Source organism: Dermochelys coriacea, chromosome 8, assembly GCF_009764565.3.
Source record: "Dermochelys coriacea isolate rDerCor1 chromosome 8, rDerCor1.pri.v4, whole genome shotgun sequence".
Taxonomy (NCBI): domain Eukaryota; kingdom Metazoa; phylum Chordata; order Testudines; family Dermochelyidae; genus Dermochelys; species Dermochelys coriacea.
The window spans coordinates 14,028,787-14,054,697 of NC_050075.1; the positions used below are offsets into that span (position 1 = coordinate 14,028,787).

The 25,911-nt window shown below is 41.6% G+C and overlaps 1 protein-coding gene across 4 annotated transcripts in view; it reads left to right on the top strand.

Moving 5' to 3' along the window:
- FSTL4 (follistatin like 4) overlaps positions 1-25,911 on the top strand; it is a 493,379-nt gene that overhangs the window by 434,932 nt on the left and 32,536 nt on the right. For all 4 annotated transcript variants that reach the window (XM_043490835.1, XM_038414976.2, XM_038414979.2 and 1 more), the window contains one exon: positions 15,394-15,514. In XM_043490835.1, the coding sequence (XP_043346770.1) occupies positions 15,394-15,514 (121 nt within the window). The remainder of the gene's footprint in view (positions 1-15,393; positions 15,515-25,911) is intronic.

Below are 25,911 nucleotides of genomic sequence, written 5' to 3' on the forward strand. Positions count from 1 at the left end.
TAAATAGGTTGTTAGTGTAACCACAAAAATATCAACATGAGAAACATCTGGCTGTTTGTTTTGTCCTTTGAAGCGCACAGTCTTAGAACGTAAGGCCGTTTTGTTCTCAGTAAAACATCAACATGTATGATGAAAATGTAGATCAATAAGGGGTTTTGAACCATCTTCTGTCTTTACCATGAACAGTACAATCTGTAGCCTTGTTATTTATTTAGAATGTCTCTGGGAGTGTGTCTGCTGCTTTGAAAGAGTGCAGGTCAGGCTACCCTCTTCAGCACCTCCTGCTGGTCATTGTTGAGTAGAAGTAGGCACATGCCTCAACACCCCTTTCTCCTTTTGGGTTTCTGTTGTCCCTGGCTAAGAAGTGCCTCATCCTTTGCAGTGCTGCAAGGCAGGGGAGAACTTGCCTTCCAGTCTCATCCCCACTTCATGCGTCTATGCAAAACAAGATACACTCTAGCCCCAAAGGTGTTTAGCCCGGTGTTGGAATTATTTCAAAGCACTAGAACCCCAGAAGTTCCAGAAGGAGCTCCAGAAGCTCTCAGGATGAGAGCTGAGCCTAAATGAAAGATAGCCTGCCTACTTCTGGTACCTAAATTGTATCACTGGTTCAGGCAGTTCCCCTCCCGTGTCCTGCATGGAAAGGCATAGAGATTGGCCACATTCACTGTCTCTGTCCTTAGGACCCCAAAGAGAGTTCTCTGTGGAGTCCAGTAATTGCATGAGGGATGGGGGGGGTCACTATTAATTAATATTATTATATGTATTGAGATAGCACCTAAAAAGCCTAGTCATTGACCAGGACTCCATTCTGCTAGGTGCTGTACAAATGGGGAACAAAATGATATTCCCTACCTCAAAGAGCCTACAATCTAAGTAAGTACCTAGTGGGGTTAGGCCCATGATGTGATGTACATCTATTCCCTCCATAGTCCTGAGATTACTCAGAAAAGGTAATAAAGCTGTAGGTACACTCTCAGCAGCGAAGATACCCCCCACCCACACGCACACCTCCTTTAAAGGGAAGGAAAATAGTGGGACAGTGGACCACAAAGCTAGGGGGAAGGCAAAGGGTTTCTTCAAGTATGGCACTGTGCCTCAGACACACCCATTGAAATCAATAAATTCTGGAAGGTGAACAGAAAGTTTGTTCCTTAGGAGAAGGATGCCGTCCCCATGAGGAGCAACTTGGAGTCAACTCAGTGGGGAGACCTTTGTGGCGTTCCAAAGCTGGGGAGGCAAGGAGGTGTGTGTACATGTCAGTATAAAATATCAGAATGAAGTTCACAATGTCTAGTGTAGACAAGGAGAGTGAATACCAATTTGAATTAATGATTTCAGCTAACAGAATCTGTGGGTTTTGCACTTTTAGATGGTGAGTCACATTGTTTGAATATGTTGTTCAGCAGTAATGTTCTTTTTCCAGACTACATTAGGGAAACAAATATACATCTTTGAGACAAGGTAAACTTGATGCAGGTGTATCTCTGCATATTCTGAAACATCACAATTCCAGGAGGTCTGAACTGTTTATATTATTCAGGAGACTTCAATTTTTCTCTTTTCTTTTTTCAAATGCACTAGCGAGCAGATATTAAATCTCTTTTCCTGCTGCTATCCCTGAACACTTGCCATCCATAGTCCTCCCATCACAACTATTATTAGAAACTGTCTGATTACAGGAAATAAGAGCAATACCTTGTTTGTTCCAAACCCTTCTACAATCTAGACATTAATAATTTGATCGTAATTCCCAAAAGGAGCAACCAGGGAGCAGAATGTGTTAGCAGAGGTGTGTATTAGCAGAGACTTTGTAGTGAATTAGGATTGCTCTTCCCTCCCTTCTTCATGAGACTTTTCTGTATACACATTTTAAAATAATTATCCCAGTATTCATTACAGAGAAAATAGCTCAGTGTGTTAGTACAAACAAAGTAATAAAATATAGGTTACAATAAATCACTAATAAGCATTTTAGAAATACATAGAGCTATGTGGACACTTAGATTAGATAGGCAAATGATAGATAAAGTGGGAGACAGAATATCTAAAAGGTTCTGATGTCATGACCTACCTAAGTGAAAATCTGGCCCTATTAAAGTTAATTGGAGTTTGACATTGACTTTAATAGGGCCAGGATTTCACGCAAGAGGTTTATGCCATTGAAATAGGAAGAGTGTCATTTTCCAGTGGGATATATGATACTTGCTGCTACATTTGGAACGCTCACATTTTTAGCCAAGAAGAGTCACAATATATCAGACTTTAAACCTGCAGGATTGAATGACAGGATATTGCTGTCCTTAATATCAAATCTATGTAATTCTGGGCAGAAAAAGTCCACATTTGGGGAGGAAGAAGAAATTATTATGCTTGTAGTTTGTTTAAAAAACAGATGGCAGGTGTTTGAAGCTTCTGAGAAATTTGGAATGTCAGATGTAATCCTGCTATAGATGGATCAGATACACACTCTTGTGTGTGTGTGTGTGTGTGTGTGTGTGTGTGTGTGTGTGTGTGTGTGTGTGTGTAAAAACAGGTAAGTATACAAATATTCATGCACGTTTTGTTTTTACAGCATATTCCATCTGAGATCTGAATTAATCTGAAAACATTATTTATTAAAGCTTCACAACATACCAGAGAAGCAGAGCCATGAATGCAACAGAGATCTCCTAAAATTAAAGGGAAGAAAGAAATTAACTGAGGGAACTCACTGCTGCAAGGTATTGAGGCAAATAGGATAATAAGATTAAAAAATTGATTCAATCTTAGGTTGAAATCCTGACCCATTGAGATCATTGGACTTCAATGATTTCATACACAAATGAACAAAGATAGTTACAGTAACTCAAATAAAAATGTCAACGACTGTCAATTCTTATGGTTCAGAGTATAAGATGATTATTGGTTGGAGTCAAAAAGAAATCTCTTCCCATGATATATCATTGCATAAGTGCATCATCTGGGACTGGTGATTTGCTTTCTTCTGGAGTTCCTGGTATAGTGAACTATTACAGGCATCTGTCAGGACCCCAGCATTGAATCCTGTCCTGCCACGTCCTTTGGCAGCATTCTTAGTCATTGTGTTACGGAGATGCACTGAACCGCTACCCCTGACCAACAGCCTTAGTGCTAAACGTCTACAGGCCCACAGCAGCTACACCTCAGGCCCCTGACTGGATGGATAGGCAGCACTCTCACTGGGTGTCTGGACTATGTAAAGTCCCTAACAGGAAGAGGAAGCTGTCCGAGCAACAGACCAGTGCCTGTTGGTTGCTGCCTAGACCACCTTACCCTGTTGACTTGCTCGCTTGCCCTACGTCACCTCCCCAGCCCACTGACTGGGCCCGTTGGATTGGATCTTCTGGCTACTCACCTCTGTGAGAATTCTGACCATTGCCCCGATTGACCTGCCAGCTACTTGACCACTTACTCACCCTTGACTTCTGCTCTGGAACGCCCCCTCGCCTGCCCTCTGCCCTCAGGCATTACAACATCTTAAGACTATTGATATGGTAACACCGTCATTCCGAGGTAACTCATCAGGAAGTCTGCTCCTTGATTATTATTATAGTATTGACTTTGAATATGTATGAAATTCAGGGAGCATGTAGAAGTCAGCTATTATCTACAGTATAATAAAGAAGCTCTGGAAAATGCCCCCTTTCCATATGTTTCTATCAGAAAAAATGTCCTATTAGTACAATAATAGAAAAAAACAAACTAAATTCTCCAGGCTGCCTTTGCAGTAGCTTTCTTGCACTTGTTAAAGGCTGAATTTAACCCAATTTAAATTACTGAAATGATAAATGTCACAGTTCAAGGCAAGTGCACCTGTATTCCCGCTCCATGGTCCACCATGGGCACCCATTCTAGGCTCCTAGCTCCTCTCCTGGGTAGAAACCCATGTGTCTTTCCCTCTTGCCCGGGGTTTTTCCAGGCTTTACAGTCCCCTGTCTACACTTATTCCCAGCAAGTCAGACTGCCTAAACAGGCCTGCATCTGCACTTTGCTTACTCTTAAAAGGCTCTGACCAATGTAATTGCCAGCAGTTATGAGTTACCACACAGCTGTTTCTAAGCAAGCATATTTATTCTTAGAGTTAAAGCATTGCAGAGAAAACATATTAAAAATAAGAAAAGAAACCATATGCATGCTAATAAGCTTATCAGATCACCTCTGCCAAATCCAACCTCAGGCTCTGGTAGGTATCAGTCTTTCCATCACTTCTGGAAGGATTGCCCCCCCAGCTGCCTGGGACAGAGGGTTCTGTCCATTTGCTGGATCACACTATCCCTGACAGGTGTTTGTCTATGAGCCTCTCCAGGTAGTGATACCTCCCTGGAGATGTTACAACCCAAGTGAATTTACCTAATCATCCCTCACTGTTCTTAGTCCCTTGTGGGCTGTGGTCACCCTCCCCCATGGAAGTACAGTCAATCCCTGGCTCACAGTGATACATAAAGTTAATATAGTAAGATCTCTCAAAGATATTTTAGGAGATTGCCATATCTGTCACAATAAGCATGTTTAAAACCAAGAACAAATAATTCTAATGAAGCATAAGTTCTCAGCTTGTCTCTGGAAATGAATTATTAAAAGGGCAAAAGAAAGTGATTTCAGAGTCCATGACTAATTTAGTTTTTATATGAATCACTCATGAATCTATTGTAAAAAAGATGAGACATTTGGTTAGTGTGGAGAAATTATTTTCAAAGTGATAGACGTTGTAGAATTTGCATTGTAATTATAATCTCATTACATTTCTGGGTACATTTTGTTTTAAACATTATCAGATGGCTGTTTCAGGGACTCTGAGGATCAAGCAAGATTTTCAGAATACCAAAAAAAAAAGAATTAACCAAATTTTAATCACAATAGTGGTCATCAATAAATACTGGCACTGTTTCTTTACATTTAGTGAGAAATACATTGCATAGTGAGGCATAAAATCAGCCCTGAGATTCTGTAATCAGTGGGTTTGAAAAACCTCAGTTCTAGAGAGACAGTTGACAGGAGATCATGTCTCATCCAGTCTATGAAATGCATTTAACAGCTCAAATGGTGATCCTTTGTTCTTGCTTTTATATGGGGTGTTTCATATCATGTAAGTTCTGCTGGACTAAAATGACAAGAATATCATTAGCTGAGGTTGTATATGTTGCTAGGTCTTGATATCAACCCTTTGACAGCTGCTGGTAATTACTGGCATTGGTAGTGCTTTATCATCATCAAATTAGAAATCCACAGGGCCTTTTCAGTCACCCTTTAGACAGGTATTTATCAGCTTTGGGAAGCTGATGCCAGTTAAAATCAAGGATGAATAGGATTTCAAACTCTGGGTCAGCACAATGGGAGGGGTGTGGGGCACACCATGTTTTCACTAGGTACACAAGGCAGCAGGCAGAAGCAGTTTTAGATGATCCAGATGTTTTCAGACATAAATATTATAAATAGAGTTGGGCCCAAACCAAACCCTCAGATCTGATCTCCTCTGAAGTTTGGGTGAATTTAAAATTCAAACTCTGATGGAAGGTGTACAAATCTTTACAATCGGCCAAACCAGAAAAGACTAAACTTGGGGGTGTTCAGAATTCAAAGCCATAACTGCATTTGTAACTTGGAGTTCCCTCTGCGTCCTTGTTACCTTAGCCTAACATCTAGCTCCAGGCCAGGCCTTGGTCAAATATGTAGGAGGAAGGCAGAAGGATGCTCCCTCTGAGTCTGCAGAGCCATTCCAAATGCTGAAGTAGCCCTATATTCCACTAAAAGTGCCCACCACTCAGAGAGGTCCGACATGATGCACTATGTAGCAATGGATCTTCCCGTCCCCTCTCTTATGGCCCACCACACCTGCCCGTTACACAGGAAGGTTGAGCACGGCGGTGGCCCACATAGTGCATATCCCCAGTGTGCTGTCCATCATCCATTCCCACCCTTTTTCCAAGATGAATCACAGTGGTTCCTTTTGCTAAGAGTTAGTGACAGAGGAAAGAACTAAATATGTCCAAGTGATCATCCATACCACATTCAAGTCCATCTCTAATACAGTTTTCCCATGAAGTATTTCAGCAACAAATCACTAAAGAAAGATGTGCATAAAATTCTTCTCTGCTGTGAGGCTAGACCACAATATGGTACGCGTAAAGGCTGTGACAGAATAGTTGGTAAAGGCATACCTCTCACCCTGCCAAAGCCCACATCCCATGGTGCACAGTGTGTGAGAAAGATCCCAAATGAAGACCATACAAGGATTATGAAGGACAAGAGGCTTAATCTGCAGCCAGGAAGATTTAAATTAGGTATTAGGAAAAACTTTCTAACTCGATGGGTAATTAAGCCCTGGAATAGGCTTCCAAGGGAGGTTGTGGCATCCCCATTTCTGGAGGTTTTTAAGAATAGATTGGACAAACACCTGTCAGGGATGAGCTACTCTAGATTTACTAGATTCAGATTTACTAGATTCAGGCTCTGCCTGAATGCAAAGGTCGGACTTCATGACTTCTCAAGCTCCCTTCCAGCTGTACATTACTATGATTATTCATGCAGGATAATCTGAAAAGTGCTGTGGGATTCATTCCTTTAGTGTAAATAACTCAGTAACCACAGCTGTAGGATTCTTTATTTCTGATGTAAATAATTTTCAGTAATAAAAGCAAGGGGACATCAAAGGTATGTGGAACTGAGGCAGCTGTGATTAAATTAATTATATGTCTCAAAATGAGAGACCTGGGTGAAAGAACCAGGAGTTTTGTGTTTGCTTTGTTCAGTACCAGGAACACTAATATTGTTCAGTAAATAATTATAGTAGTACATGATGTACCTTTTTGGTCTGTTCACACAAAGTACTCAGGTTTTCAAATATGGTCAAACATATTATTTGCACATGATGATACTAAGGATGTGCAGCCAGATTAGCTGTTAGCTTCTACCTGGCTATTTGCTTACAGAAAGAGACCAGTTTGTACATACTCAGAGTATTTGTTCAACAAAGTAGATACTTGGGATTGCACAAGTTTATCTTTGAAAATTAAAAATTAGCTGGTACTAGCCCTGCACAGAAAGAATGCTTTCACTCATGGCACTGGGCTGTTGTTTTTCCATTATTTCTTCCTTTTTATTTTTTAAAGTCAAATTATTTTTGCTTAAACAATTACAAATCATTCTATAAAATACACATGATCTTAATATGTGCTAATTGCCCTTTGCATCACTCTGGCAGGGCAAAGGGACCTCAAACCTACCCTAGAAGAGCAGCTGGGCATTCCCCCTTGTGTACTGTTCAAGCTTTCTTAGGTAACACAGAGTCGGTGTAGCTGGTTCTACGTCACCCAGTCCTCCCACCTCAGTGTCAGAGGTACACACACGTTAAGCAGCTGTGAGCCTATTCTAATATGCACTGTGGGCCAAACTGCCCTCCAGGACTGGAAGCCAGAAAAACATCAATGCCTCCTTTGAACCTTCCACCTGCTCTTAGGTGCACAAGCAGAAAGCTGGGGCACACTGGGGATTGAACCCAATGAGTCAAAGTGTGCTACTCATTCCCTTTCTCTCAGCTTCATTCATTTAGTTATGTAACAGTACAGGACTTGTGACATTACAATCACATATTGGGTTGTGAATTAAATTGTTTCACCTGAGGCAAAATGTGACCTGGATTTACAAACAAAAGTTTACACTTCTTTAAATGTGGTGTATCAGAACCTTAGCAGATCGTGATGTCAATGAACACATTGGGAAGGAGAAGTAGGATAAATAAACATGCAAAATCTTGGTAATCAGTACAGATGGAAGGGAAATGGAACACAGAAAAGGCATGTGTCATTTGTCTAGAGTAGTTTTGTTTTAAAATTAACTGTATATGGTCATGACTTTAAGATTGCTAAATATAATAGCAGGCTCTGATCAATTTAAAACACTGGCTTTTAATTTTGCAAAGTTTAATGTATCCAGAGAGTGAATTATCAATCCTTTTTTTGAAGGGTCCCTGCAAAATGTAAATGATACTCACAAGGAAGTACAGCATTTTTTATTTCAAAGAGGGGAAAAGTGATACAGGCTGTAGAATAAGACAGTTTGCTCTCTGTCACTGCTTGAACTTATCAGTCATGAACCTGCTGAAAAACAAGGATTTTTACTAAAACATTTAACAGTTGTTTTATAATGAGATTATTAGATTGTACCACATACAAAGGCAACTTTAATTCTGGCATTACCTAACTTTCAATGCTTGACTTTTCAACCTACATAATGTTCTTCTGAGATAGTGTGGGTGGGTGTATGCATGCATATCACAGTTCTAGGGCAAATGGCACCTTAGACCCCCTTAGGTGCTTGGTTTCCTGTACCTCATTGCTGGAACCATGCAGTCCAGACACTCTTAGACAGGCTCTCTGGGAAGTAGTCCCCCCTGTTTCTCAACCATGATAAAGCAACAGGCCCAACTGTGTTAAGCACCTGTAAGCCCTTTCACTTCGGAGACCTGTGAGCTGAATAAAGTGACTCAGAAAATGTCTCTTCAAAGCAAAGCATTATTTATTCATTCCCCCAAGAGGTCCAAGCGCACAAAGCAAAGGGTAAAAACAATAAGAGATCTATATACATTAGTCTTAGTTACACTTTAATCTTTCCTAACAGCTTCTATAAGTTCCCCTCAGGTCAGCCAAGCTCCATGTCTGGCTGGGAGAAGCAGACTGTCCTGCTTGCAGCATGTTCTCTGTCTGTGTGTTGCCTTGTGAGCTGTGTGCTCGCAACTAGAGTGACCACCTTTTCAAAAGGCAAAAGCAGGACACATGCAAGACCCCCTGCCCCCTCGCACCTCCTCTTTCCCCTGGAGCCCCCAACCCCCACCTCTCCCCAAGGCTTTGCCCCTGCTCCTCCTCTTCCCTCTAAGGTCCCACTCCCTGGCCAGGTTGAAATCCAGAGCCAGGCCGTGCTAAGAGCCACTCAGCGACCCTGTCCCTCTGTGGGGAGTCCTGGACCCTTCACCTGCCCTAGGCGGGGGCTGGGGGGCCCAAGAGCAGCCCCTGGCCTGTGTCTCCCCCCCTCCCCCCCCCAGGGCTCCCCACAACAGCCCGGGTTCCCTTAGTGTCTCTTAGTACTGCCCAGCTTCAGCTTTTGGCCTGGATGGGCATGGAGCCCCAGAGAGAGAGGAGGAGTGGGGGGAGGCCTTCTTGCAGGGGAGGGGGAAAGAATAAGACCCACCTCAGCCCCCCACAACAGGAAGAGCCTCAGGAAGGTGTAGAGTGGAGCCACAGGAAATCTGCAATAATTCAGCTTGGGAATGGGACTTCAACTCTGCATTTCAGGACTGTCACGCCCAATTCGGGGCAGGTGGTCACCCTAGCTCTCACTGGCAGTTCGTGGGCAGCCTTTCTTAGCTCACCCATATGCCTTCCCTTTTCTAAGCCTTGGGTCCTGTAATGGTTTAGTTCCCTTGATCTCTCTTTTCTCAGACTTGGCAAAATGCTGTAGTCACCTCTTCATGGATGTAAGTCTGCTAGAGTGTTTGTGGGCATGCTCCTTATCTAGGCCATTATTTTATCTTTCTTCCTTTGTTCTTTTAACAACCCCTTTTGGTCTAACTCCATAGCAAATTTATGCATCATATTCATAAATGGTACAGATATTTCCCAGTTTGTTACAATGTGTATACGTAAATGTAAAATTCTGATATATTAACTGATAGGGTCCATAGGGAAAAAACAGAGAAAACCATAATATGCAAAAAGGAAAAAACAGTCATTAATGTCACAAAAATACAATGTTCTTTCTGTAGACAATATACAGGATTGGGATAGAATGTAATAATCCCAGGTTTTGATATCGGTCATCCTAGTAATGCTCTTATCTTCAGTCATGGGGATTTACTATATATGCATAACTGCCTACACACTGCAAATATTACCCCTCTATGTTTGACATTAAAATATGGTATTATCTCAATCATATTTGATAAACTTCTTTTTTAAGAATCAGAAAATAGCTTTTAAAAAAGCTTTTCTTAGAGGAACAATATATTACAGGAGAGGAATAATAGTATAATCTTGCATCTGTTTGTTTTTGGAAGGATCTTTGCTTGTACTAATATATTTGTATGCATCAGAGAAAATATATCATCCATAAAAAAGACAATTACAGAGCACCAACCAAGCGTTTCAAACATTATTCAGCAATGTCTATAAGGAAGCAACACTTGAAAGAAAGATTTTATTGTTTTGTTTTTCTATAACTTCATATAAATCATTCCATAAAAGTAGCCATCTTACTTTTATTGATCAAAACTCAATCTGAGCTGCACCTAGGATTAGCTTTCAAAATGTTAAATATCCCGTATAATATGCAGTTTGCTTATCTGGTGCAATTTTTTTTTTTTATTAACATGGTTGCCACCTGGAGCTGAGTGAATGGTTGATTTTTTTCCGTTTGGCCAGCAATCTGAAAAACCAGAAAATATTTGGTGTATGTATTTCTGTGTGTCCTTATAACCTTTACCCCAGTGGTTAAGATACCTGCCTGTAATTCAAGGGACATAGGTTTGAATTCCCACTCTGGAGCAAGGACTTGAACTCAGATCTCCCCCTTCTCTGGTGAGGGCCCAAACCACCAAGCTATAGTCTATTTTGAGGTAGCTAGCTGTCAGTGTCGCCTGTTGAAGCCGTTCTACATTGTATAAATACATGAATATTCATTGAGCCAACAAGAGAGAGAATGACTCATAAGCCTGGTAGTTTGGGCACTCACTTGGGAGAGGTAACAGATGTGGATTCAAATCTTCTTTCTGCCAGATTCAGAGGAAGAATTTGAATCTATTTTATATAGATTTACTTCTGTCCTTTAGATCTGTGGCCTGAGTTTGCCCTTTACCTTAGAAAGTCTCAGCACGTTGATTACCAAAGGCTATATCTACCCTACAATGTACATCAGTATAACTTATGACTAAGTCAGCCCCCTGAGTGACGTAAGTTACACCAACGTAAGTGCCGGTGTAGACAGCGCTATGTCGGTGGGAGAGCTTCTCCTACTGACATAGCTTCTGCCGCTCATGGAGGCTGAAGTAGTTAAGCAGGCCAGGAGAGCTCTTTCCCAATGGCTTAGGGCGGTTACATTAGAGATCTTACAGCGGCTGAAATGCATCGGTGCAGCTGTGCTGCTGTAAACTCTAGTGTAGCTGTGCCCTAAGACAGATCTTTGCTTCAATACAAATGCAAGTTTTGGCCTAGTTTCCAGGAGTCGTGCAGTACAATTTTCTGAGTTGTATCTTGCATGTTATATTGTTAGACGGACATTTTTCCCTGAATACAGATTTATGATAGAAGAGTGATTGAGCTCAGTGGGAATGATCAATGCACTATGCTTAGTAGCATTTGCAAGTTCAGGCCCTAACTTTCTGTTAGCTATTTCCAATAGATCAGGCTATACATTTTAAACTCTTAGGGTGAAATTCTGGCACCATTGCAGTCAATGGCAAAACTCTCATTGACTTCACTGTGGCTTGGATTTCACCCTTAGTGCCAAATTCTGAGTAAATGTTTGAAGGCAGACCAAAAATTGAAGGGGACACACAACTTTGTAAAGAAGCATTGGCAAAACCATAAATTTATGTGCTAAGGTCATGCTAGCAGAAACAACAGTAGCCATGTCCGTAGTTATTTCTGCCACCTGTGATGTTGTAGGCATCAAAGAGTATGATCTGGGATGAAGGGGCATGTTAGTCCCACTGGCAAGCTCCACTCATGCTTCAGGCACTTCCTTATTCCATCTTGTAACGTGTACAAAACAGAGCTCCAGGGCCACCTTTTCTACCCACTCATGGTCTGCCCTGGATTGATAGTGTACCCTCTTTGATGCCTGGTGTGGTTCAGGGACAGAGATTTAAAAGAGTCAGTTAGCAATATTTTTATTTAAGCCCCAGCTTCTGGAATCAAGAGATTGAATGAGAATTTCAGCTTCCATATTTTAATAAAGTCAGTTTCTAACCCTCATGGTTGCAGACAAAAATCTTTATAACATGAAGCAAGGGAACCTTCCACACAAAGATGGACTACAAGCCGTCAGCAACAGTATCCCCGATAATGTCATGGCTAACCTGGTGGCTGAACTTTGTGACTTTGTCCTCACCCATAACTATTTCACATTTGGGGACAATGTATACCTTCAAATCAGCGGCACTGCGATGAGTACCCGCATGGCCCCACAGTATGCCAACATTTTTATGGCTGACTTAGAACAACGCTTCCTCAGCTCTCGTCCCCTAATGCCCCTACTCTACTTGCGCTACATTGATGACATCTTCATCATCTGGACCCATGGAAAAGAAGCCCTTGAGGAATTCCACCAGGATTTCAACAATTTCCATCCCACCATCAACCTCAGCCTGGACCAGTCCACACAAGAGATCCACTTCCTGGACACTACGGTGCTAATAAGCGATGGTCACATAAACACCACCCTATATCGGAAACCTACTGACCACTATTTCTACCTACATGCCTCTAGCTTTCATCCAGATCATACCACTCGATCCATTGTCTACAGCCAAGCTCTACGATATAACCGCATTTGCTCCAACCCCTCAGACAGAGACAAACACCTACAAGATCTCTATCATGCATTCCTACAACTACAATACCCACCTGCTGAAGTGAAGAAACAGATTGACAGAGCCAGAAGAGTACCCAGAAGTCACCTACTACAGGACAGGCCTAACAAAGAAAATAACAGAACGCCACTAGCCATCACCTTCAGCCCCCAACTAAAACCTCTCCAATGCATCATCAAGGATCTACAACCTATCCTGAAGGACGACCCATCACTCTCACAGATCTTGGGAGACAGACCAGTCCTTGCTTACAGACAGCCCCCCAATCTGAAGCAAATACTCACCAGCAACCACACACCACACAACAGAACCACTAACCCAGGAACCTATCCTTGCAACAAAGCCCGTTGCCAACTCTGTCCACATATCTATTCAGGGGATACCATCATAGGGCCTAATCACATCAGCCACACTATCAGAGGCTCGTTCACCTGCGCATCTACCAATGTGATATATGCCATCATGTGCCAGCAATGCCCCTCTGCTATGTACATTGGCCAAACTGGACAGTCTCAACGTAAAAAAATGAATGGACACAAATCAGACGTCAAGAATTATAACATTCAAAAACCAGTTGGAGAACACTTCAATCTCTTTGGTCACTCGATTACAGACCTAAGAGTGGCTATCCTTCAACAAAAAAGCTTCAAAAACAGACTCCAACGAGAGACTGCTGAATTGGAATTAATTTGCAAACTGGATACAATTAATTTAGGCTTGAATAGAGACTGGGAATGGATGAGTCATTACACAAAGTAAAACTATTTCCCCATGTTATTTCTCCCCCCCCCCACCCCACCCCCCACTGTTTCTCAGATATTCTTGTTAACTGCTGGAATTAGCCTACCTTGCTTGTCACCATGAAAGGTTTTCCTCCTTTCCCCCCCCTGCTGCTGGTGATGGCTTATCTTAAGTGATCACTCTCCTTACAGTGTGTATGATAAACCCATTGTTTCATGTTCTCTGTGTGTGTATATAAATCTCCCCTCTGTTTTTTCCACCAAATGCATCCGATGAAGTGAGCTGTAGCTCATGAAAGCTTATGCTCTAATAAATTTGTTAGTCTCTAACGTGCCACAAGTACTCCTTTTCTTTTTGCGAATACAGACTAACACGGCTGCTACTCTGAAAAGGGAACCTTAGTGGCTCAGAAACCAGAAGACAAATAAAAAAAGACAAATAAACCAGAAGACAAAATAAATCTCATTATTTTAAAACCAGTCTCATGACTGAAGGAGGGTAGGAGGTCCTGACTCAATTTTTGAAACACTTGGGGGTTGGCAGTCCTGCAATGGGAGATGATAGAGCCCTCCTGCCCAGTAATTGTGGCTGGAAGGATCTGGATAAAGGGCTTGCTCAGGGTAAAGTCTGCTGACTGCAAGACCTTAGCTTCCCTCAGTACCTCCAGGCCTGTGGATTGGGGGCAGCATTGGATGCATCTGTCCCATCCCCATGGAAACTTTCTCTACTAGTCCTGAACAAAGACACACATTTTGGCCTACACAGATTTCCACTATTCTCACTTATATGAGGGTTTGATGCATGTAACTCAGAATTTGGCCCCTTAACTGAATTTTGTATGTTTTCAAGATCATATCAAACAAACCAGATGGACTGTATTTTATTCTGAATGGGAGTATTTTAAAAGGTGGCATAACCGATAAAACTTCCTGTAGGGATTTTCCTGTTGCACATTGCATATGCAGCTTTCCTTCCTCCATCCACACTTGGAGTTTGGTCAAACATTCTTGGGTTTTAACCAGTGGAGTAATTTTGCATCCCTGTTTATTATTCATCCTGTTGTATTTATTTTGTATTCCTCTTATTACATAGCATGAAATTTTACTGTACTTTTCCAGCGAAATTCTGCAAAGGATTTCATTTAGCATGCTTCATGCATTGAGCTAATTAAGGAAAAATCATTCTTTGAGCTAATTAACTATGGGGTTTTTAAGTGTTTCCTTCTGGGTTTTGCATAAAAGTGTAAACATTTTAGAGCATCAGAAGTCTGAATGCTAATGAAAAGAGAAAAGAAGCTGCTGTGTATGTTATTCCCCAGTATAGTCCTGTTTGGGATCACTTGCAATAACTTGATAAGCAGAGCACAAGGGCAAAATATTCAGATACCCAAACCTAGCAACAAAGCCATAAGAATTCTCTGGAATAACTTTCATTTTAACTTACACATGGAGAAAATATAAGTAAAGCTGCTGCAGATGAGAGCTAGGGAAAGGCACATAACCAATTAAAAAAATCAAAACATTTTTTAAAGAAATGCTCTTTCTCCTTACCTCCTAACTAGGCTGTTTTTAAAATCCTTTTTGATATGAGGTGTCTTATAGGTAACTGATGGTTTCAGTTCTTTCTCATCGAGACTCTAGGTCAAGATGCACTGTGTTAGCGATCAGCATACATCCAAACAGTCTTTAACTCACCCAGAAGTTAGAGCTTGCTTTATAACCTTAGTAGACAGATATTAAATTCCACTATAAATTACTGATAGATGGCTGGAGACTGTCATCTTTTTACAAGCATCGAGCATCCTGTTAACACTAAGCAAAAAAGTTCACGCTCAATTGAATTACTTTAGTTGCATCACCTTACTCTTAAATTGTCACTCATTTCCTCCCACATACTGATTTATGCATTCTGAAATTTACTACTGAAAATTCAAGCTGTGTTGCCAAGTTGAGATCCTATCAAAGCAAGCTGAAAAAGATAGCCTAGTCTTGAGTGACGTTTAAAATAAATTTGCTAAATAAAGCCTCTTTCTTGTCTTTGGTTACCTATAGGATTTTGGAGAAGATGATTCCCTCTACATCACCAAGGTAACAACTATTCACATGGGCAATTACACCTGTCACGCCTACGGCTATGAAGAGCTGTATCAGACCCACATCCTTCAGGTGAATGGTTAGTAAATGGCATATATGACAATCCACTGAAAACGTTCCTGTAAGCAATGCTGAATGTTAATCTTGTTCTCACAAAGTTATGAAATGGAGCATGTCGAATTTTCTCTGTAAAAGGAAAAAACACAGCTCTTAGTTTGCATACTCACATCATCATACTGTGCTATGTTAGTATTCGTTAGATATATCTAGCCTTATAGAGTTAGTTTTGCCTACCAAAGCCTACCAGCCATTATAGAACAAACAAAATGTTTGGTAGTATACTACGGAATTTTCTTGTATTAAGCTGTAGCGCTTCACATCATAGTGTGGACAAATGACTATTTTTATCGGTAGGAGTATTATTTCAAATCACAAATTTCATATTTCAGAAACTGATTCCTGTTGTATTAAATAGTTTGGAATGTTTAAATAAATATTCCATGATAGCACAATACTGTTAAATCCAGTTATTTGGTACAGGTCAGACTATCAGCTGGTGTAAATCAGCATAGTTCCATTGAGGCCAGTTTACACCAGCTAAGAATCTGGCTCTTTGGATTCCACAGTGATGAGGATCTATTCAACAACTATAAACATCTTTCTGAGTGATCATGTAGGGACAGATTCTGACATTCTTACTCTGATGTAATAGCACCTTATTTCTTAAAGAGTGCTGTGGAGTAGATCTCCAGCAGTGAAGAGCTTATATTCACTTGTGAATCACCTTTTAGCTTTCCCAAGGCTAGTGGCTGGATTGGTCCCCAGCATAGTTTAAAACAGCATAAGGGCATTCTGCCCCAATTCCTCCTTGCCCTTAACTGTCCCATACCTGGAAGAAGGAGGAATGAAAGAGTCAGCTCTGCACCACTGGCTAATCCTCGGCCGTCCCTTTAAGGCAACTGTCTGGCTGATGGGTGCTACTGAGGAACTGGTGGATCTGGCTCACTGACTTCATTCATACACAGTGAGTAAGGTATTTTCAACTTGAGTAACAGATTCAGACTTTGGCCCCACACATGGATATCCTTTAGAAGGCCCTTAGCTCCCCCACTCATGCAATGTAACAATTTGTTTAAACGCTCTGGGCCTGATTTTCCAGAGCCTTTCCCTGGTGCCATCATTTACAAACGTGGATGTTACTTCCCCCATATGCAAAGTGGATGTTACTACTACTGCCTGGATTTGATAGCGTTTCATATTCTCTTGGCACTGAAAGTGATCATTGTTAGTGCACAGACTCATAAGTGAGCTGTAGCTCACGAAAGCTTATGCTCTAATAAATTTGTTAGTCTCTAAGGTGCCACAAGTACTCCTTTTCTTAGTGCACAGACTGATACACTCTAGCTTCAGCCAATGTATTAATTTGTCCAGAGAATCAATTTTTTTGCAAAATATAGCTGTGTTTACTCCACTCCACCTGAATGAATATTTGTGTGTCTGATATTTTAAGGACTTTAGTTTTGTGGAAATATTTTGTCACAACAAATTATTTTTACAGGAGCGTCCTTAATGAGCTGTGCACTTTCCAGACATTCAAAACGAGACATAGCCTGAGAGCGGCTAAGGACAGAAAAATACAGACAGATCAGTAGATGGAGGTTAAAGCAAAGTGAAATAATAAATAGGAATTTTTATGCAAGTCAACTAAAGCCATAGTTAGGCTCTCAAGAGACTTAAGTATGATCAGGGTAGGGGCCTTGTGGATAAGTTCAGGGAGGTCTGTCTCCAAGCTATCATCTGGTGGGCCAAGATACCCTGACCAACATAGAAAAGTGGGATTGGGGAGGAGAGCAGTTCTCTTTTCTCTATGGCAAGTCTACAGAATCCTGGGGAGGTAAGCCCCAGCCTGCATCCAGCTGTCCCCAAGCTCAGTATCTTTTTCTTCAACATATCTCCACTGCTACAATGATCACCAGCCCCCACGACACACCTTTCAAGATCTGTGGGTCCTACACATGCCTAACATGTGGTATACCTCATCCAATGCACTAAATGCCCCAATAATAACTATGTGGGTTATTATCCAGGTGCACACAGGAAATGATAAGACAAAAATAGCCTGTTTTCACAAAGCAATCACTCTATATCTGCCCTATCAGTCCCCATGCTCCAAGGAAACCTGCACAACACTTTCAGAAGATGAACTGAAAGCTCAAATTCATAAGTTTGCTAGACACTAAAAATCATGGTCTTAATAAAGACACTGGATTTATGGCTTATTACAACAATCTGTAATCCACTAACCCTTCTTTTTGTCCTATGACTACAAGGATGTTAAAGGCCACTTCACCTTGAATGGTCCCTTAGAATATGTGCTAACTTCTTATACTAAACTATCTGTTCTACCTTGTATTTAGCTATGACACCCTAAGTTCCTTTTCCAAACCTGAAGAAGAGCTCTGTGTAGCTTGAAAGCATGTTCTTCTCACCGACAGAAGTTGGTCCAGTAAAAGCTATTACCTCAACCACTTTGTCTATATTTTTCCCAGCATTGTTTGTATCTTCACCTGCCTTTTTCTGGAGCTGTTTTTTTTCCTGGGTAACTGCTTCATTCTTCCAGAATGTTGCCTCATCTTCCTTTCATCTTCTCAGAATGAGCTGGTCTGGTTTATGTAGACCCAGCAGTCTCTGAAAGATTGTTTAACTGGACTCAGATGCTTTTTTTTTCTTCCTCCCCTTCCCCTGCAAATGACAGTTCATTCTGTTGCAAGATCATACAATGCATGGGGGAGACCGAATGGAAGACGTTTGCAGGGCGTTTGACTGGAATCTATCTTAATGTTTATGACAATAATTTCTCATCTTTTGGTATGGTAACTTGCAATGTCTTAGAATAAAGATAACTAGAATGAGTGAGAATAGGTTTCCCTTCTCAAAATGTTACTTGTGAGATGACTGGCAGTTGGGGAAAAAGCAGACTAACAATTTAATTTTTTGTACATTATATGATGTATTATGAGCTTTGAATGGAGTTTAGTTGGTAGGTAACAATGTAGACTTTGTCATTACTTAGAATTTAAGGCCCAAAGGCTTTTGAAACTAAAGCCTAAATGCAAAGAAGATTAAAGGAAGTGGGATTTTTCAGTCAGTGGTTCTAATGAGAGGCATACTCAAGCTTGTCTCTCAGATGTAACTTGTTGGGAGGGATGTGTGGTATTTGTGGATGAATGTGCTTGGAGGGAGAGTTTTGCAGATTAGCTCTGAAGTTTTTCTTATCAAAAGGAGGACTTCACAGTACAACATTTTTTCTTCGTTTGCCTTGTAATATTGTAAAGTACACTCCCCAAATACTAATATAAAAGTCATGTGCACTCATGTCAAAGAGAACCACAAGTTTGATCTAGTAATACTGTAGTCTGTAGAAATCTTTGTCTTACTCAGTGTCCCGTATTCCCATGTGAGCACTTGAGCTTTGCAAAACTGCTTTGTTGTAGTTCTTAATGTGCTTGGCTACTCTCCCACATCACTAAAACTCTGCTTTTATACTTGAGTGATTACTTGTTCCAGCATCTGATGTTGGGGCAATGGAACAAAAACTGATGACAGAAATATGCTGCTTCACCAAAAGAAGACATTGTGGGTGTCCCAAGACACAGTACTTCTCAGGAATTTCTTGTCTTTTTACTTAACGGTTAGGGAGAAATTCGGGAAATTTCCTGGGGAAGCAGAGAAGAGGAAAGGAGCATAACTGTAGCTGCTGAGTTGAGATCCCATGAGTCATTCTGCCTACATGGATACTTGCAGGCAGAATGGCTTAGGAGTGCCAGGGTACTGCACTCAGCAACAGCAATGCTTCAGAAGAGGGTAGCATGTGATTCCCACTGCCCTGCACCTGCTGCTGCTTGCAGTGAAACATGTAGGTAGGAGACTTGAATCTTGATTGCGCTCACAACCCAAATGATTGCACACATTTGGAGCCATGGAGCTCTACCAGGTAAACCCACTGTACGCCTCATGCCCATAGTCAGAGAGGGAATGTTAGAAGCAGTCAGATATGACAGTGATGTCTTATATGTACCTACTTAAACCAGTGGTTTCCAAACTTCGGGTCGCGACCCAGTACTGGGTCATGGAATGCAAGGCACTGGGTCGGCTTGCTCAGCACCGAGGGACCTTGGTGGCCAGCCAGTAAAAACTACTAGTCCCTACTTGTTCTGACACCGCGCTGCGCTTTAGAAGCAGCCCGCAGCAGGTCCGACTCCTAGGCACGGGGGCCACAGGGCTCCACGTGCTGCCCTCGCCCCGAGCACCAGCTTCGCACTCCCACTGGATGGTTCCCAGCCAATGGGAGCTGGGGAGCAGTGCCTGAGGGCGAAAGCTGTGTGGAGCCGCTTGTGCACCTCCGCCTAGGAGCCGGACCTGCTGCTGGCTGCTTCCAGGGCACAGCACGGTCCGTGGTGCCAGGACAGGTGGGAAGCCTAGCTCTGCACCCCTGCTGCACTGCTGACTGGGAGCCACTGGAGGTAAGGCCCCAATCCCCTGTCACAGCCCTGAGCCCCCCCAAACCCGGAGCCCCCTCCTACACTCAAAACTCCTTATCCCCAGCCTCACCACAGAGCTGCAGCCCCAGTCCAGAGCCCTGACCCCCCTCCCGCACCCAAACCCCCGGCCCCAGCCCAGAGCGTCCTCCCACACCCTGAACCCCTCATTCCTGGCCCCATCCTGCAGCCCTCATCCCCCGCACCTGAGGCCCTCCCACACCCCTAATCCCTCATCTCCAGCTCCAATGGGTCATGGGCATCAACAATTTTCTTCAACTGGGTCACCAGAAAAAAAGTTTGAACACCACTGATTTAAACTCTTCATGGTAGCTCCCTGCACCCTTCTACTGCAACTCTAGCATACTAGAGATGGGCAGAGAAAGATAATTCCACTCCACAGAGGATTCTGATATTCTGAAATTTGGTTTTGTCCCAATTTGGGAAAATAACCCCAAATCCTGGAATTTCTCCATGAAAGGCAATGGAACCTCGATTCTGGGTCAGTCCCTCATGGGACCCAGGGACCCTCAGAGCCTGAAAGTGTGGGCTTCCAAGGAGCCATAGGCTGCCGAAGACTCAGGCAGACAAGCTAGAAGGAAAACCTGCTTGGCAGGCCGGTTTCTGCCATAACCCAGCCTGGGTTCCATCAGAACTTAATTGAAATTAAACTGTCCCTAGGGAACCTTTCGATTTTTGACAAATCAGCAAATTCTGATCAGAAAAATATTTAGCTGGTATATTTGCAATTGACTCCATTCATGACCACAATGCAGCCCTAAGGGAATATTTGAACCACTGACATTTTTCCTGTTACAAAACCCAAACCCCTACAGACGGTAATACCCAAGGAGGTAATAGCTCAGAAATATGAAATGTATTCTTTTTGAGAAAACCATGGTAGAAAGGGGCATCGAAACATTGCAGTGTATTTGGCCTCAGTCTATTGCAACTGAATGCTTTACAACACATCTGGTTTATTAAAGCAGTGAAGATGCATTTAACTGTAAGTAGACAAAGAAACAACGTTCCTCATCCTCCCAGGTTTATTGACCATTTTTAAGGTATTTTCTAAGTCTACTGATACTATCTACTTGATACTATCCTAAACAGTATTTTGGCTGAAGCTAAATTAAGTGGAAAAACAATATCCTCTAATTTACGCTCTGGGTTGATGGCATTGAATAATCAAATGTAATGTAATAGTGCTATGTGGTTGGTCTTTGTTTGTCTGGATTAGGATTATTGATAAAGCAACACATTTTTGTGAAAAAGCAGAAGGTTCTGAAGGATCCTAATGAAAAGAAAGGCGGCAATCTCTTCAGGACCTGCCTAAATCAGCAGCCGGTAATACTGTTAGCCGGATGGAAGCGGGGGGATGAAGTTGTTTCTTCAAGGGCACATGTGGTACTTAGTATATTTGCAGGCCTTCATGTCATCTTTCAGATCCCATTTGGCAATATCAGCAAGCAACAAAGAAAGGAACAAACTTGTGTTCTGCTCTGCTACTCTAAGTCATTCCACGATTAACATGCCAGGCCGGTTTTTGTATTATTTCTTTCCTTTGCACTCAGTCAGTCATTGCTTTCCTATTTAATGATGTGTTGATTTATCACATCCCCCGTCACATCTTGGCACATATATGCAACAGTTCTAAATGCATAGTTACAACTATACCCAGTGATAAGCATGCTCAGTTCCAGTTTTCAAAACACGTTTCCTCTGTTCTTTTCCTCCACTTAATTTTATACAAGGAAATGACTTTGGCCCCAGTGTATACTCCATCCAACCATAAACACCAATCTTCTGATTAACTTCAGGAATCTCCTGTCTCTTTTAGGAATGTAACATTGCCATGTGATGCCACATTGATTAGGTTAAAGATAGGCATGAATCATGAAGTTCAGATCCTAATCCAGATCCAAACATCTCCCAAAGTTAAATGTTGTTCAAATGCAGGGTTTAGTTTGGGGCCGATCTCTGTTAGTTAAATGTATTACAGGATAATCTCATCTATTGCAAATCCACCTCTGGAAACGTTTCATTTCACCCAACCACATAAACTGTTGACACTAGTTCCCTTTTTGTCACAGTGAAGATGGCTGCATTCCAGAGAGAATGTCCCTGTCTGAAGACAAAGATCCTTTCCAGAATCTCATTTGAATCTTAGAATAAACATAGGTTTAGTTTCACATTACTGCTCATTGTAACACAATGTTTCCCTTTCTATCCAAATATATATGAGCAAAATAAAGAAAAACATGTTTCCTCAGGCCTCTCTTTGAATTATTTGATTGGTTTTCTACTTCATTAGGTCAGATAATTTTGTTTTGCCTCTAATGACACACCACACATATACTTCCATTACAGGAAGCTTCAGCCGTAAGATATATTAATGATTCTATGGCTTTGTAGCATGCTGTTAGGCTCTTTTTTTGTTGCTGTTGACCCTACCATACTTCAACGACGTTATTGTTCTTGATACAAATCCACAAAAGGACTTAGGGGCTATAACGCTCAGCATTGCAGCATCAAGCTTTTAAATGCTTAGCCACCCAATGGACTCCATGAACCCTGGATTAGGCATGGGGAAAGAAAGTTGTCTAAGAATGGGATCCACCAAAGCCAGCACTTCAGATGGGGAGCAACCTGACACAGCCAATAGCAAATGCTGAGGCGAGGGATGTGACCTCCTAAACCCGATCCCTATGCCTAAGAAATTAGGTACCTAAATTTTTGCTGGAGGGAAGTGCCTGTTTTCTCTTGAGATCCAGAGCCATGAACCCTCTCCTGGAGTCTGGTGCCTAAGCTGTGTCTTGTAAGAACAGCAGACGCAATACTTAACTCCATACAAACTAGCTGGTTGGGGGGGGAAGATGTGTGGGTGGGGCTCCCTTATAACCTTTATTCCAAAGGTAAGGCCACTCACCTGGGATGCTGGCACACCAGTTCAATTCCCCCCTCTGCCTGATGAGGTGAGAGGATTTCAGTTTGGTTTCCTAACTCCCCAGTGGGTGCCCTAGCCACAGGACTAATGAATCAGTCTCTCTCTGGCTCAGTGCATGTTTATTTATTAATGGAACAGCTTCAACAGGAGTTGAAAATCCCATAGTTCCACCTCAGAATATCCCATAGTTCCACATCCTGGTTGAGTGCCTTAACCATTGGGTTAAAGGTTATAAAAGAGTCCTACTCTATCACCCGCCCCCCCCACCAGCACATTTTGTCTGAAGTTAGGCATGCTCTGAGAACGCCTATTGGGTGAGGCCACACAGGTGATATAGGCAGGGCAACATTTAGTATACCTACTTTGAGGATCCTGATGGAGCTTAGGCCTCACCCATCAGAACAAAGGCAGCAGTGCACATATCCAGAGGCAGAAATCCTAAGCACCTCAAGAACTTTAACAGCAGAAATGTAGACAACTCCAGGGTTAGGTGGCACCCTACAGGGCATTTGAGGATCATGGTGGATTTGGGCCTTTGTCTTCTTGTTTTTGTAATCCGAGGCTTGAGGACCCCAGTGCGAGGTTTAGCTGCATATTTCTTAACATCAGCCCCTGGGTGCAGGCTAATGGTTTCATAACTTTGCAGTTCTGTAAATGATTCCCAAGGATCTCAGAGCACTTTACAGGCATTAATGAATGAAGACTCAGACTTATGACGTAGTTAGCATTGTCCCCATTTTACGTAGGCAGAAACAGGGCACAGACAATTTGAATGATTTATCCAATGTCAAGCAGAAAGTCAGTGGCAGAGCCGGGAATGAAACCCACATTTCCTGACTTCCAGTTTAAACTGTGAGTCCCCTCTCATAGGGAACATCAAGGCTGGTATATGGTTAGCATTTCCACATATGCAGTATTAATATGGCTTGGGGGGAATTGAGCAGCATTCACATCGCACTCCCCATTGGTACCTAGCCCAGACCAGGGAAGCTAATGATCCGACCAGCAGACCAAATTCAGTGATGAATCGTGGTCACACTTTACCTAAGGCACATTTAGAAATACCGCCAATGACATGGTCAAAGAGTTTATTAAAGTGAAATGTAAATAAAGTCTGATGCTAGTTTTGATGTGTATGCATAAGAAAGCTAGTACAAGGAAGGATATACAGGCTTGGATAAACTATGTCAGCTAACATCCTTTATGCCACAAAAATCTCAACACCATATGTAGTGGCTATGTGGCACATGTAACATGTGATCTTATGTGTCTGTATCTCATTATTTGTATAGCAGTGGCAAAAGCAGAGAGCAAATATACATATACTAGCTTGCTCCTAATATCTTAGGAAGAAATGAACATGCTGAAGGATCAAAAATTAAAACAAATCCATTCACATTGTCCTTACAAATAGATCTTTGATAGGAAGAGTACTTGGAAATGTTTTTTTCTCTTCCATTTCCTAAAATCGCATGAAAATTCTGTACTGCATATGTTGAGTTTAGTGGGAGAAAAAGCAGTTTATCATTTCTAACAAAAAGATTTGCTGAGGATAAAGACTCTTGTAAAATTGTAATCAGCTACAAAAACTGATGGTTTGCAAATCAAGAGACCACTGGGTGTAGAGAATAATTTTCCTTTGTTCCTATGCTCTGAAAAACATCAGCATAACTCATAATAATGTATTCCTTGAATACAGTTTCCATAGGTAGTTGGATCTTCAGCTCAATTATGAGGATCCTCTAGGAGAATTTGCCAACAGTGGAAACATGTTTTGAACAATGCAATGTAAATGTGGCATTTAACTGAAAAGAGGGAGGGCTGCAGATCCTTTTCATTTGTGAACTGAAAGAATTAAAACATCTGAGGAATGATTAATCCATTAATCACTAAAGCATGTATATACTGTGGCAGCAATGTATTGCTTTGGGGCTTGATTTGGTCATCCATATTCGTAGTGACTTGCACCTTATTACTGTGAGCTCTTCTATAGAAATGAATGGGTCTACTCACAACGTAAGATGGCATGAGTAAGGATGGCAGAATCAGGCCCTTTGCAGACAAGTCTATTAGCTAATCTCTCTATTGCATGACTTCTGTTCCTTTACAACTTTGTTTTATATAATGGCATTTTTATGTTGCCTTTTGCTGTAGACATAGTATCATTTTGGAGATATATATTCACAAAGGGAAATGGTAAACTATAGTCCATATATTCCAAAGTCTTAAGCTGATATCTTTGCAAGTTTAAGAACAAATGTGCTTACCTGGACAGTACTAATTTGTAGCAAGGACAATAGAAGTGCAGTCTGTAGTTTACCAGTTATCATAAAACAGTTGCACATAATGACTTGCCTGGATAATGAATTATGATAAGACAAGAGAAAGGCAATAAACGTTAAAATGGGACCAGAGGAAGCAAGGTGTGGGGAAAAAGCAGGAGTAGATGCTCTCAAATTTGAAGGTGAGAGAGTAATGTGATTCCCTTATTAACCATTCTGAGAACAATGTGCAGCAGGCCATAATTTCAAATTAAGCCAGTTTTAGTGTAGTACATTGATTCAGTGCCTAGGATACATAGTGGCTACATTTGGCAATGTAAATCTGTTCTAGTCTCTGGTTGCTAATAAAGTACGTGAATGCCTTGAATCCAAGTAAGCAACATGAAGAAATAGGAAGATCCAAGTAACCTCTGCTTTGTTAATTAGTACCCTGTTCATAGAGGGTTTGATCATGCACCATTGAAGTCAGGAGAGTTTTGTCATTAACTTAAATGGGAATTGGATAAATCCCAGAATGATGTAGTACAATACAGTACAATGACACCTAACCAATCTACACAGCTTTGTGAGTAGTAACTAGGTAATATTTAGAAAGTGCTATGAACGTGTTAAAGAATGATTGCTTGAGACAGCACCACTAGATTTAGGGTAAAATTTTCACATGCACCTCAATGACTTAGGAGTTTAAGTCCCATTTTTGAAAAGTGAC